Source organism: Portunus trituberculatus, chromosome 49 (genome assembly GCF_017591435.1).
Source record: "Portunus trituberculatus isolate SZX2019 chromosome 49, ASM1759143v1, whole genome shotgun sequence".
Taxonomy (NCBI): Eukaryota; Metazoa; Arthropoda; class Malacostraca; order Decapoda; family Portunidae; genus Portunus; species Portunus trituberculatus.
The window spans coordinates 9760199-9775359 of NC_059303.1; the positions used below are offsets into that span (position 1 = coordinate 9760199).

Below are 15161 nucleotides of genomic sequence, written 5' to 3' on the forward strand. Positions count from 1 at the left end.
GTGGGCTTTTCACGGGAGTTTATTGGCTAAAGGGGATACTTTTGAGAGAAGCGTGTCTTTATAATCATCGTGTGAGGAGAGCATGCCTACCTTGCCGCGCCGCCGCCAGAAGCCCCTCATTCCCTCATTCTGATTCCTTTGAGAGTAACCTTCCGTAATAATGGTTAAATGGACAGTGAGAAAGTTTACACTGCTCATAAAACACACACACACACACACACACACACACACACACACACACACACACACACACACACACACACACACACACGGTAGCTCAGTGGTTAGAGCGATGGCTTCACAAGCCAGAGGACCGGGGTTCGATTCCCCGGCCGGGTGGAGATATTTGGGTGTGTCTCCTTTCACGTGTAGCCCCTGTTCACCTGGCAGTGAATAGGTACGGGATGTAAATCGAGGAGTTGTGACCTTGTTGTCCCGGTGTGTGGTGTATGCCTGGTCTCAGGCCTATCCGAAGATCGGAAATAATGAGCTCTGAGCTCGTTCCGTAGGGTAACGTCTGGCTATCTCGTCAGAGACTGCAGCAGATCAAACAGTGAAACACACACACACACACGGGGAAGACTGGCTGGCTGACCAGCAGGCGACTGAGGTGAATTACACACACACACACACACACACACACACACACACACACACACACACACACACACACACACACACACACACACACACACACAGCCTGGATCGAAATGAGAAAGCCAACATACGACCAGTTTCATATGACAGAGAAGTTGTACATCTCTTCTACACGCTAAGAACAATGGGAGGTGTCAACGTGCCGCGAAACAGGCGATTTACCTCTCCAAGCCTCATTATGCTGACTAACACTTAAGATTTCCCGCTCTTGAGCTGCCGCCGCCTCACCTGAAGGTCGTTTGGGAATTACTGTTCTTCTTCCTCAGACATGGTGGGTTTGCGTAAAAAAGAAATAAAAATAACATTGATACGGATTTTTTTCTGTCTTTTTTCCAAGTTTTTGGTCTGAAATATTTTTTTTATTTACTATTCTCAAACTAGCGATATAATGTTGCTTTCCTCTTGCACTAGACAGTTATATGAGATAGACATGATAATACACACTAAGTTTAGCTAAGATGGACATTTTTGCGAGAGCGGAACGTGTAATTAACTGTGTAAGCAGAATAGTGTCTGTACTATTAGCAATCGAAGATAGACAGTGATCAAGTGGTGCGGTGGAGATGGAGGAGATTGGAGAGTGACAGAGAGTTATAGCGATAATAGCCGCTATCTCCACCGACACATTTCCTAAAAAGAGAAAAAGAAAAATGTAAGGGAGAAAGCTAACAACTTACTTCGCGTTCTTGACTCGTCTCGTGACTTGTTGATAGCCATTCACACCCACACTGTCTTTTACCTGTTCTTTCTTACCCTCCTATCCCTTCCCTCTATCCTGTTTCTGTCGCGGCTTCCATTGTGTCCTGGCGGCGTCTCGATCTGTCTCTCCTCTCCCTCTCCCTCTGTCTCCTGCCCGCCGCTCGGTTCCTTTGATCCCCTGGACGGTGATTACAGACATGAATCAGGGCCAGTTCAAGGGAGTGTTAAAGAGGCAATCGAGGTGATGAGTGTTCCAGCGCCGCTAAGTCATGTGTTTACAAGATCAGTCAGGATGTTCCGAGTTAAGTTGTAAAATTTTCCTCATTTTATAAGAGTAACTTGTGGTGGTTTTACTGTTTTTTTTTTCCTTTAAAATTATCATAAGAATAAAAAATAAAATAAATACATCAACAAATATTGCACATAGTATACATGTTTGTGTGTTTTATGTATTTTAGATTTATAAAACTGAAGAGAAAACCTTAAAATGTGAGCGTTCTCAATATTTTACAGGTTCGAAAGCTTTTTGACTGAAAAAAAAAAATACAGCACGAAGAAAATAATATTCAAAAGTATATAATTGTACGTCGATGTAAAATCTCACAGAGAAATAAAACCGTCTTGTTGTAAATTAACGTCCCTCTTTGCGCCTCCCTTTGTCTTCACGCAGTCAAGATTTTCACGGCCATTTGTCCTCCCCCGATGCAGAAAATCACATGAGGAGCTAAGGAGGAGCTGAAGAAACACCCGCCACGCATCTATTTTTCTCTGGAAGGAACAGGAAGGGGAGCCGAGGAGCGGGATAGGTGCTAAAGGGGCAGGAAGGGAGAGCTTAGAAAGAAAATGAGGGATACATGTTTAAAATTACTTGTGAATAGAAGTGAGAAAAAAAAAACACAATAGGTATATAATAAGATAAAGGAAGAAAAGATGATATATATAACATGATTTTAAATGAATAAAGTAAAGGAAAATGAAATATATATTGTTGTTAAATTCCTTTGCTTATTTTAATGTGACCCTCGAGTAGCGTATTTGAGTCCATAAAACAAATCGCTGCAAACAAGTCAAGGTCAGGGAAGAGCTCTCATCTATCCAGTCCTGTTAGTCGGCAGATCCACCACCTCCCTCCTCGCCGTGACAAGGACCCACGTCAAGGTACTATATGGGTCATAATCTCGCGGGTGTCGTCTCGTAATAGCGGGCCATAAATAATTCTCAGCTCAGATGGACTTGGTCTTTGCTGGGCCAGGCTGAGAGGAAGACAGGGTGAGGGGTGAGGCACTGGCCCGGTGTGAGGGAGGTCAAGGGGATGGGGATATGGCGTAGTGAGGGTGATGGGATGACAGTGAGGGGAATAAAGGCAAGGTGTGCAAGACAGGGCCATGAGTCTTGTCGAAGAGCGGCAACTTATCAAGTTGTGTGAAGAAAGACGTTACACGCTGATTTAAGATTTTTGTAAGACTGAAGTACTTAATCTCAACCAGGAATATCAGTTTATAAGACTGTGAACACACACACACACACACACACACACACACACACACACACACACACACACACACACACACACACACACACACACACACACACACATGCGCGCGAGGTCCTTCCCCTACTATCTTCTCAGACACTTTTTCGGACGTCGCTCATTAAAAAGACATCATCCTAAATGGGATCCGATCAGCCGTAAACACCGCCACTCTTAGTGTAAGTTGAGTCAGAGTGTCGACACCCACTCAGCTTTACCTTCTACTCGAGTAACGCCTGAGTGCTGCCAGGTGTGTGTGCTCTGAGGTGACGCTGGTGAGGCTCAGTAGTGTGTGTGTGTGTGTGTGTGTGTGTGTGTGTGTGTGTGTGTGTGTGTGTGTGTGTGTTTGTGTGTGTAAAATATAAAAAGAAATGCATAGGACTTACATATTTTTCTAACACGAGGAAAAAAAAAAAAAAAAAAAAAAAAAAAAAAAATATATATATATATATATATATATATATATATATATATATATATATATATATATATATATATATATATATATAACATAATCATGAGTAAAAACTTATCATAAAACATAATTACAGTCATACCGTACATATATCATGCAACTTTTCTGAATGAATCGAATATTCATTAAAAAAATTGTGTGTATATGTGTGTGTGTGTGTGTGTGTGTGTGTGTGTGTGTGTGTGTGTGTGTGTGTGTGTGTGTGTGTGTGTGTGTAATCATATATATATTTTTTAGGAGGTAAAGACTATTGTCATTATTTCTTAAAAGAAGGAGAAACATCTTAATCATATACCAAGTATTCTATGAAATAATAATGGTCTGTCATGCAGAGTATGGTAAGATCGGCTTCAAGAATATCTCTGCGCGGCGATGCTCCGTCTCAGTGAGTGCTGGGCGGCATGCCCTCAGAGCGACGTACCACCCTGCAATGCTTCCACCGCCCGTAAATCACACTAATCGACGAGTTTACAGTTCCATGAGTGATTTATTCGAGAAGCTCTCCAGGTGAGAGACTGCCACACGACAACAGGATAAGACACGGCAAGGAAAGTGCCGGTTGCAGTCTTGAGTGTCTGAAGGAGCGGGTGATCTAGTGGCAGTGATTCCACCTTGGCTGCTCGAGGACACCGCCCCCTCCACCACCGCTGACAGCCACGGGAGGAACTATTGGTCTTCTCCTCAACCCACCAGGAATACTTCCCATAAGTCACGAAGTGAGAGCGCTTGAAGGGTAAACTTTTCTTTCGGCAAAGCAAGTGATTAGAGATCTTTGGCACGAGACTTTACGAAGAATTTTGTTAGATATTTAATTGAAACAGACGGCGAGATGTCTGATTCCTTAACATCCAGAATATCGTAGTGTGTTCCATGGAATAAATATAATTAGTTCAAATTCATCGTCATGTTGAAGGCATTAAGCAATGTGTGGATCACTGAATCTACTACCATGTGAATACAAATATTTAATTTATATAATGATAATATATGTTTTCTAAAATACATACACACGAAAAAATAATAGCAAGATAAGATCAGATTGAAAAGACTGTATATATATATATATATATATATATATATATATATATATATATATATATATATATATATATATATATATATATATATATATATGTGTGTGTGTGTGTGTGTGTGTGTGTGTGTGTGTGTGTGTGTGTGTGTGTGTGTGTGTGTGTGTGTGTGTGTGTGTGTGTGTGTGTGTGTGTTGGTGAGGTGGTGTTAGCACAGACGTGTGAACGGTGATCAGTAAATATTAGTGATAGCTGAGGCCGGCTGTCACTGGTGCCCCGTCAGCCACCTCGCAATATTGACAGAAGTTTTATTTACACCAGAGAAATTGGCCTGCGGGATAGCCAATATAAACGGAGCAGGATGGAGACGAAAGGCAAGAGAGAGAGGACTCATAAATGGGGCGTTAATGACTCCTCACAAACCTGCATACTTAAATTTCATGTTCGATATATTATGGCCTCACCTGTGGACGGATGCTACCACTTACTTTCACTAGAGCCAGAAAAAAATCGTTATTACATTAGAGTCTTTACGTGAACGTTAAAGATTGATACGAATAATTGCTTTTTAAAACTTGAAATTGATATTAGTATGATTTTTTGTTGTCTTAGTACATAGAGATAATCAAGTTTTATTTCTTTATTTTAAGACTTGCAATTAATACGTGGTTATATTTGTATTTGTAATTTCAAGCAAAGCAAAGCAAAAAGTGCAGAAGATTCAGTCATGGGTGTGATGAATTTGCTTACTGTCCAGCCTTTCTGCCCTCGATTACTCTAATAAAAATTATAAGATCACGATTTTTTTTTTTTCAGTCATGTGACAAGAAAACAACGCTTGTACTTCTAGTACAGAAGTGCAAGGTCTGGGTTGCTTGTACTGTACATGCAAGACAATTAACATTCAAGTCTCTCTGTAAAGAAAAAAAAAAAACGAAACATTGCTTGTGTGAGAGTAAGTTTAGTTTTTCAGCCATAAGTTGTGAATATTTTATATCTTGAATAACAATTTATCGTGTTTACTTGTTGTTAGGGAGTGATTTAGGGCGGAAGTTACTCATTGAAGGAAAAAACATAGTGCAAATTTATGCAACAACACAAGTCATAAATGATTTTATTGTTTTATTGTACAAATTTGTTTTTTGCACCTGGCCAGCGTGTTTGGCACCATCCACACGTGTCTGTGTGTGTGTGTGTGTGTGTGTTGCGTGTGTGGGTGGGTGGGTGGGTGGGTGTTTGGTTGGGTGGATGTGAATGTTTTCCTTTGTGCTTTGTCGAATGTTATTTTTTCATTTTTTTTCAGCATATGAATGTACGTATATTCTTTTGTTTTGTTAAAATGACAGAAAATTATCACTCACGCTACCTGTCATTCATGCAGGTGCTGCACGTGAGTCATGAAGTGATATATTACTATCTTTGAACAGTTACAAATAAGAGATATTTTTTATTTATAAAAAATCCTGATTTTACCCTTGGACACACACACACACACACACACACACACACACACACACACACACACACACACACACACACACACACACACACACACACACACACACACACACACCTGAATGCACCATATACCAACAATATCTACACTATATAGATTAAAATTTGAATAATCCTTGAAGAATGAAGTGGACTCGAATCTTGTCGTCTACCAGTGTCCCTTCAGTATGCAAAACAAAACACCGGTAAACAACATACACCTCACAATTAAACAAAGGGCTCATCCTCACCACTCCGGCATAACCCAAGTCAAGGGCAGTTGTAGGGAACGCGGTCTCGGTTCTCGGCTGTTTGGGTTCCTGTCCTCGCCTCCACCGCCGCCGCGAACATAAAATTTACATATGTTCATCGTGGAGACAAGTTTGGACTTCCAGCGCGATGGTGAAACTCAGACTTTTTTTCATATGTTTAGCCTTTTCTAAGTAATCTGAAGCTCTTATGGTGATATTTAGCTATTTTCCTCTTCTTCCTGTCACTTACTGTACTCTCTTCTTTGTTTATAACCCAGTGAAGCACATTTTTTTGTTTGATTTAGTGCTTTTTAGTCCCACAATGCATTCCTATGTGTTATTCTATGCCGTTCTTTTGTTTGTATTGCTTCTGTTTATTTTTTGTAGAGTTCCAATATTGATGTTTATAGTCTTTCATTTGTTTGCAAGATCATGAACGCTATTCTTTGGATGTTTTGCTCTGTATATAAGTACTAGCTTCTTTCAGGTCTGCTAATATCTCCACGTGTTCCCTGTAGAAGAGGCTCACCTTCCTAGTCCTCATAAAGCATACTTGCCCATCACCTATCAACATTCATCTCTACCCACGCTTCAGCCATCAACCATAACAACATCTCCATATCCCTCATTCATATAACCTATTCTGTATACTTCATACCAATTTCTCTCTCTCTCTCTCTCTCTCTCTCTCTCTCTCTCTCTCTCTCTCTCTCTCTCTCTCTCTCTCTCTCTCTCTCATATCCATCATCAATTATGCATGTCATAGCATATTCCTTTCCCATTGCTAGTCATAAATATCATCCCATTTTCCTCTCCAATTGCGAATATATACACTGTCCTCGATTCCCCTGCCATCCTCACCATCAATACCCCCGTCAGAGTTGTCTCGCTCGCCAGCATGACCCTCGCTCTCCCTTCGCCCAGGCCCGCTGCAGGAGAGTGGCCGGTCCGCGGTGTAGTCATACTTATGCTAATGGGACGACTATCTGATTGGCAGTCACATCTATCATGAGAAACACGTCTATTTGTACTGTAACACAGTGTTTCGGCATCAGTCGCGGGCCAGGGGAAGAGAATGAGACACAGGAGAGGTTGTCAGGAAGCCTCGTGTTCTGTGTTAGCCACGGTGACGCCGCCTTCACTGCCACTGTATAATTTGTGCTGGGCTTCCTTCCATGATTTAGATGGGGATCTACTCTGTTTCTGACTCTACTATTATGCTCAAAGAATGTATACGATTTTTTTTTTTTTAAGTTTTCTTTTTCTCCGGAATGTGCACAATAGTTTATATAGTATTTTTTGTACTCAATGTGTGTACGTACTTCTTCCTTTAATTTTCATACCTATAGGACATATACGTATTACCAATGTTACTTTTATGGTCGAGGAGTATGCATCATCATATTATTATTCTTTTATTCCGATAATTTACACAATGCTCTTTTTGCTTTTAATTCACACGTGTGTGTGTGTGTGTGTGTGTGTGTGTGTGTGTGTGTGTGTGTGTGTGTGTGTGTGTGTGTGTGTGTGTGTGTGTGTGTGTGTGTGTGTGTATGTGTATATATATATATATATATATATATATATATATATATATATATATATATATATATATATATATATATATATATATATATATATATATATATATATATATATATATATATATATATATATATATATATATATATATATATATATATATATTTATTTATTTTTTTTTTTTTTTTTGTGTGTGTGTGTGGGGGGATAATATGTCTTCTTAATTTACAAATGTATCAATATTTCATTATCTTTCTTCATAAACATGTTTTTATTGTTGCTTTCCGTTGTATGACGTACTCAGCATGCATAGAATTGTATTTTAGGAAGTGTTCATTAATTTTAAGCTATTGTTATGAATATTTTTATCATCATGGTGTAATTTTCTTGAGAATATGATAAAGTGGAACTTGTTAAGACGATCACGTTGCTTAATCATAGATGTTGTTTTCTTTTTTTTTCAATTTTTCTTTTATTCATTTGTTTTCTTTGCTGTGATATACATTATCATGTAAAACCAAAGGAATAAGATATTTCAATATGTATTCAAATAAAAGAAAACAAGAACTTCCAGATAACTTTTTGTGAAATGACTGAATTACAAATTACCACTTTTTAATTTAATTTTTAGAGATTATGTGAATCTAGAGAATCACATCAAAGGGAAATGTAGTCCCTTGTTCATAATCTCTTTGTCCATGAATGTGCAGCACGAGACTCAGAAAAAAGCTGAAGGCCATGAGTTAATGCACACCAGCCTTCATCCTTGCATTCATCTAACTCACAGACAAACGTTCTACCTACAACCATGTAATTTGAATGATTTATAATGGCGAATAGAGGAAGCAGTCACGTCCGTAGTGGAAGGTTGCTCTACTTTTTAATCAATGGGAATAATAATAATAATGACAGAGACAGAGGACGACACACGTTTCCTTCTCTGCAAAAAAAGGTGAAGGAGCAAGAAAAGAAGAAAGGAAGCCACCCGTCTCTCACGTCATTAACTTATTATGTAAATCAACAGGTCTTCGTGGTCCCTCCGGAAGCAGACAGGTGACGGCGTTATCCTGCCGCGGCGACAAATCATAATAATAAACTCCTGTAACCCGACGCGGTCCTCTCCCTGCCAATGGAGCCCAGGACATCTCACCGAAATCGCATTATTGGCACGCACCTTGGAGGAGCCTCATTAGCTTTTATGACGTGCCTCTCGTAATGATTACCGTACCCGTAAGCAGCCTAATACAGTCGTAAACCTCGGGAAAACAGGTTTTGTCGGGCGTCGGGGTGGACCAGCCGGGATGTGTCCACCACTGACGGTCGCTGCGAGAAGAGACGGCGAGGCGAGGTAAGGCGAGGCGAGCACCGATCTACGTGAGACTATAATTGAGTGATCATGAGAGCAGCGAGTCTCTTGACTAAACATTCATTACTGAGAGTAGGCATGGCGTTGATAACCTGCAGAACATCCGAATATAATAACTTGCAAATTATTCTACCTCCTTCCAGTGTACATAAATATTCACATCATTTGTCTTTGTGAAAAATTTCTTGTGTAGCTTTTTTGGCAGCTGTACGATTGTGTTTCTTGTTTTATAAGTATACATATTCATCGCAAGGGGCCTTGTTATGGCGGGCAGCACCAGCTTTGGAGTGGGTGCTGAGTGTGGTGGGGGTAGGAGAAATTTTTTTGCTTTGCGAAGACGTGGTTCCTTAGATAAATAGAAATTATGATATTTTTATTTGGACAACTAGGAGACTTGTGTAAAAAGTGTGTTAATGAAGTAGATTTTCGTAATATTTGTGCTACTTTGCAAAAAAAACTTATTTCATTATATAAGTACCGCTAATTTTGATAACATCGTTACGTGGATCTTAACTTCAGTTCATTGAAATCTAATAAAAATGTAAACAACTGATTCGAAGAACACACACACACACACACACACACACACACACACACACACACACACACACACACACACACACACACACACACACACACACACACACACACACACACACACACACACACTGAAAAGAGTTCATAAGGAGAGAAACTAGTACTGGAAATATCTTATCACGTACTACGAAATTATATTAGTCGTCATTATGTTTCCTCCTCCTCCTCCTCCTCCTTCTCCTCCATAGTAACTCCATAAACACAACCTAACATCCCTAATCTGACGGAACGGTACAGCCTGACGGATGACCATCACTCTTGTTTACCTGTTTCATCAACCTGGAGGAGGGAAGAGGATAGGAGATAAGAGGAAAAGAGAGAAGTGAGGTGAGGAGAAAAATGAGGACTGGAGAGCAAAAATGAGAAGGAGAGGAGAAAGGAGAAAAATGGGGAACGGATATGAGAGAGAGAGAGAGAGAGAGAGAGAGAGAGAGAGAGAGAGAAAGAAAGAGAGAGAGAGAGAGAGAGAGAGAGAGAGAGAGTAAAAATAAGAGATATCAAGATTATTGTGGAATTATAGAAAAAAAACAATAACAATGGAACATAATTATTAACCAGTAACGCAACACATAATAATATTAGTTTTCATCACAGGTTTTGATATTATTATCTTGAGTGACACGACCGCAAGTGATCATTGTTATTGTAATTTGCGGTTGTTTACATTGAGATTCCCAAAAATACCGATGATTTAATGATGTATTTCGTTATCACAGGAAGTCGGCAATAAGTGGAACCAGATCAGACTGTTACTGGTAGCGTTCGTGGCGCAGCAGTCAAGTATTTCCTGATAACTCTGCTGATAGGGACGCAATCTGCTTAATTAAGTAAAGCGGAAACTTGAATTGTTCTAGTTAACGAAGCTTCACATTTGGACCTTCCTGTTCCTCTCTCTCTCTCTCTCTCTCTCTCTCTCTCTCTCTCTCTCATGTTAGATATAGGGCATAATAATCCTATTGATGTGAAAACTGTAGCTTGCCTGTGCTTGTATAATATTTGGCATAAATAATGCTGATTTTACGCTTACTTATGATTTTACTGCAGTTTTGGTAAAAGAAAGACAAGAACGTAAACACGCACACACACACACACACACACACACACACACACACACACACACACACACACACACACACACACACACACACACACACACAAGACGAATTGGATCTTAAGAGGAGGTGATAAAAGGTGACATAGGAAGGAGCACGAATGACAAGACATATGCGAAAACAAGAGAGAGAGAGAGAGAGAGAGAGAGAGAGAGAGAGAGAGAGAGAGAGAGAGAGAGAGTACACAGGAAGAGGTTAATGTCTCTGTTTACTTCTCGCTCGCATCCCCCACCCACTCTATCTCCCACCACCCACACCGTCCCCCTGTCCTCTCAATGCCCAGCACCCCGCGGCCTTACTCTGTCTGCCACGTATGGATGGAGGCCCTCAAGGATTGGCTACATTGACTCTATCTTCTCAATGGCTGTTTAATGTTGAAGTGTTAATGAAAATATTAGCTGGGTGCCTGACCACAGATGCGTTTCTTTGCTTGATTTTTACTTTATTTATTTGTTAATTTTTTATCTTTATGTATAATGTGTTATTTAAATATTCTTTGCTTGATTTTTACTTTATTTATTTGTTAATTTTTTATCTTTATGTATAATGTGTTATTTAAATATTCTTGATAATGTCAAGCGTTGTTTTATACAGTAATGTTTTGTGTGGAGTTATTTAATTCTCGTCAGTTATATTTTTAAAATATATTATATCGTTAAAAAAAAATAAGTACAGAGCTTTGCTCAGGCTTCATCAAGACTTATCGCATGCACGGAAGTATCAAACGTGTTATTGGGCATAGTATCGTGATTGTAACTAAGATGGATTAAAATGGAACAGCAAAGATGTATTGAAAAAAAATCTAAATTTGTTTATAGAATCAGAAGGACAACACTATTCATCCAGCTACAAATTGTTTCCAGTTATAAATTATGTAGTAAAGTGCTATACCTCACAGAAACCAGTTGTCATCACAGCACCTTTTGTCCTCGTAATATTACTAGCAAGCAGCGGTAACTCACGCATAAATAACTTATGAAGACATATCAGAGTGGTTATCTTTTTTTTTCTTGTGAATGCTAAGTAAATTCATTGTGGAAATCATAGGAGTCGAGTCAGGCATACACGTATTTACATGATTTTTTTTTTTCATAGGTAAAGAAGGGCAAACATACTTTATTGAACAATTATCTTCTCAGAAAAGGGGTTTAACAGTCGACTTCCATGATCTTAAATTTGTAGTCGATGATATTCGCGCAAAATGTTATTTATATTTATAGTACATGATGTTATGAGAGACAGGAATGCATACTTGGAAGTCTCTCCTCTCACAAGAAGGATATTTATGTTCTATTGTGTCTGTGAGGGAGTGAGGAAGACGAGAAGTGTGTCTCTCCACGCGCTGTGATGCCTCTCACGCCCACACTGGTAATTTGAGAATCCTTCCTTAAGGGCGACAGGAACACGAGATCCAGCAGTGGCGAAGGGAGGGAGAAGGAAGGAAGAAAATAAGAGAATTATTGGATAAATGAAGGCGGAGGAGGGCTGGCTGGCTCACGGCTGGAGGTGGTCGGCGGCGCGGCTGGGAGGCAGCGCCGTGGACTGCTCTCACGCTCTTGGTATTGAAATCTCCTGAAGATATTTTTGATCGTTTCCGTGCCGATGTTATCTTTCATCCGCATCAATGTTTTGTTTCTTTATCCAATTGTTCTATATTTGTCATTAATTGTATCTGTCAAAAAGTGACAATGCAATTACGTTTGATATTTTGGAGAAAATAATAATTTTGCATGAGAAAGCAGTGTGTATATTTCCATTTGTGTGCTTTCTTGGGAAGGAAATTGAAGAGAAAAAGAGAGAGAATAAAAAAAAATGTCATGAATAGCAAACCCAGCAACAAGCCGAGTCACGTTCTTATACAAGTTGCCATCAGCCAGAACGCCTCTGGCGCCAGGCTCGTGGGCGTGGCACCAGGGGCGGAGGCAGGAAGTGACATCCAGCTTACCTGAGCCGGCGACATGGATCTTCTTCATCCAGGGGTAGATGACAGGCTGACCGTTGGCGTCCAGCTCGGTGACAGTTTCCTCTGGCGATCCCTCCACGCCCCCGCCGCCCATGTGCTGGGCCATCTGGGCGCCCATGCCACCAGTGCCGCCAGTGCCACCAGCTGAGGGATCTGGTGATGCCACAGGGGAGCGCGGGGGCACCTGGTGTTGCTGAAGGGGACTATGGCAGGGCGCGATCTGCGGGCTGATATGGGCGGCCATGGGCTGATGCTGGGGCATGACGCACGCCTGCTGGTAATAGCCGGCATGGTTGTACTGCATGGCATCGCGCCCATACTGCATGCCGGCCTGGTGCATGCCATGGTAGGGGTAATGCTGGGCAGGGTTGTAGTAGTCACTCTGCGGCGGGATGTAAGAGTTCTGGCTGTACTCCTCCGGCGGGGGAAACTTGGGGTCCACGTACGGCCCAGAGTTCATCAAAAACGAACTCATCGTCATTAATTTTTGGTGATTTGGATCCAAATAATATTACTTGTGAGCAGTGCCTCGACCGTTGGTTTTGACTCCTCCTAGCACCGACAATTAGCATACCACGTGACCCGCGAGCACCAATACGAGGGGCTCCGTGTGACCCGCGCGGGCTACGTCACCATGATTAATGAATGGCGAGAACGAACCACCAGGACTGGTCGGGATATGCGCGCGTCCCGACCCGACCACCCGACCGATCGCCACAAGTCCCCGATAAGCACTGAGCCAGGGGTGGAGTTTTCCTGACGGCGGGGCAGCAGCAGCTGGAAGACCCGGGGGCGGGCACCTGGGCGAGGCTGAGGGCACCACCACCTGCCCCAACACCCACTCTCACAAGCCTCACTCACTGCACTGATCGATGGCCTCTGTTCACGTGTGCTTCGTCCAACAGCCAGACGATGATTGGCGTTGATTTACTGCCGGCCGAGCCCCATGTGTGTGACCTGCGCACTGCCACTGCGCACCTCCAGGCAAGGGTTAACATGCCCCCTCCCCTCCCCTCTTCTTACTTAAGACGAGTGTGTGTGTGTGTGTGCGCGGGCGATGATTGGCCCCCACCTCTCTGTTGGATCCGCCACTCAAGTGGGTTTACTTGGTCTGCCTGCAGCCGCCATTGGCCACACTTGGTCTCCTGTTGACGAAGGGAGCACTTGGCCCCCACACCCTGCAGCCTTCCTCCCGTGATGCGGCGGCACCACACTGGTGCCCAGTGGCTACTCAGAGAGTTGATGGCACGTCCTCGGCCTGATGCGGCACTGACGCACCGCTAGTGAACACTGACTCTTGTATCTGTGCGAGTGTGGGCGACTCCTCGTTCGTCAGTCCGTCCGTTCCTCGCCGACACAATTAGCGAAGTGACAGAGGGCGGGGAGAGCGGAGCGCGCGAGTGGTGGTGGTGGCGGCGGCGGTGGTGGTGGTAGTGGTGGTGGTGTGGGCGACGGTGCGAGAGGAAGGAGGGGCTCCCTGCACCTCACCTGAGGCTCCACCGCCGCCTGTTTCCTCGTCCATGGCCTAGCGGAACTCCCTCGAGACTCACTAGTGAGAAAAATTTGCCGATTGTATCTGGCAGTGTTGGCCCGCATACCTTCGTCACGTCCCGCGTGTGGCCGCTGCCGTCTGAGCGACACTGTGCATTTGTTTTATCGTCACCGTCCAAGTGTGTGTACTTGTTTGAAAATATTTGCCAGAAGAAGTTACAAGTTGTTTAAAAACAGCAAAGGCTAATGATATATTCTGAACACGGCGGTTGTTGCAATAGAGATGTCAGTCGGCCGAGTGATATAGGAATTGGTTAAATACAAGGTCTCTGGGCGTGGGACGTGTTAATTCTTCTTTATTGGCCGCCTCTGGAATTCGGTGAGCTCGACAAGAAATGCGTAGGAGACTCTTTCATCATGGCAGCGAATTATATCTTGCGACAAAAGAATTACATCCTGTCCTGAGATTTATGGCCTTGATGCGTTACATGAGTATTGAAGTCTCCAAAATATAAACTGTAGTATTGACAAAATAAATCAGCAACTCGCTCATTTTTGCCAGCAGTGCGAGCCTTGGCCAGAACAGTTCACTGGTCTGTCTTGAGGAGCTGCGTCCCGGAGGATAAGTCCGCGTCACCGCAGCATTAGATATTGCTCAATGTATAATTGCAGCTCCAACTTGTCGTAACATGCGGTTTTGCCTCGTTTTGCATAATATATGGTTGGAGTAAATTGTTACGACGGCTGCGGACAGTGCGGGGCCGCGGAAGAGTAGCGGCAGCGGTGGAGGGGCGGGCCGCGCCGCTCCTGGTTCCGACCACCGCAAATGGCAGCAGACGCCGGTCGGAAGTTGGTGGGCTCTTCAGTACGGTAATTAAGCGTAAGTTATGCTTTGAAACCGCACCAATAATCTCACCCTTGATCCCTCCACCCGCTCGCGTCTCCCCTGTCT

The 15161-nt window shown here is 42.5% G+C and overlaps 1 protein-coding gene and 1 long non-coding RNA gene across 3 annotated transcripts in view; one reads left to right on the forward strand and one right to left on the reverse strand.

Annotated features, from left to right (window-relative positions):
• The window catches only part of LOC123499175, a 197357-nt gene that overhangs the window by 139647 nt on the left and 42549 nt on the right, over positions 1-15161 (forward strand). The gene's annotated exons all lie outside the window — the stretch shown is intronic.
• Positions 1-15161, reverse strand: part of LOC123499173 (homeobox protein Hox-D4a-like) — a 32037-nt gene that overhangs the window by 12009 nt on the left and 4867 nt on the right. The window contains exon 2 of one of the 2 annotated variants that reach the window (XM_045246874.1): positions 12701-13100. In XM_045246874.1, coding sequence (XP_045102809.1) covers positions 12701-13058 — 358 coding nt within the window. In that variant the 5' untranslated portion in view covers positions 13059-13100. Of the gene's footprint in view, positions 1-12700; positions 14248-15161 lie in introns of those variants that run through there. The other variant, XM_045246873.1, reaches the window with a different exon arrangement.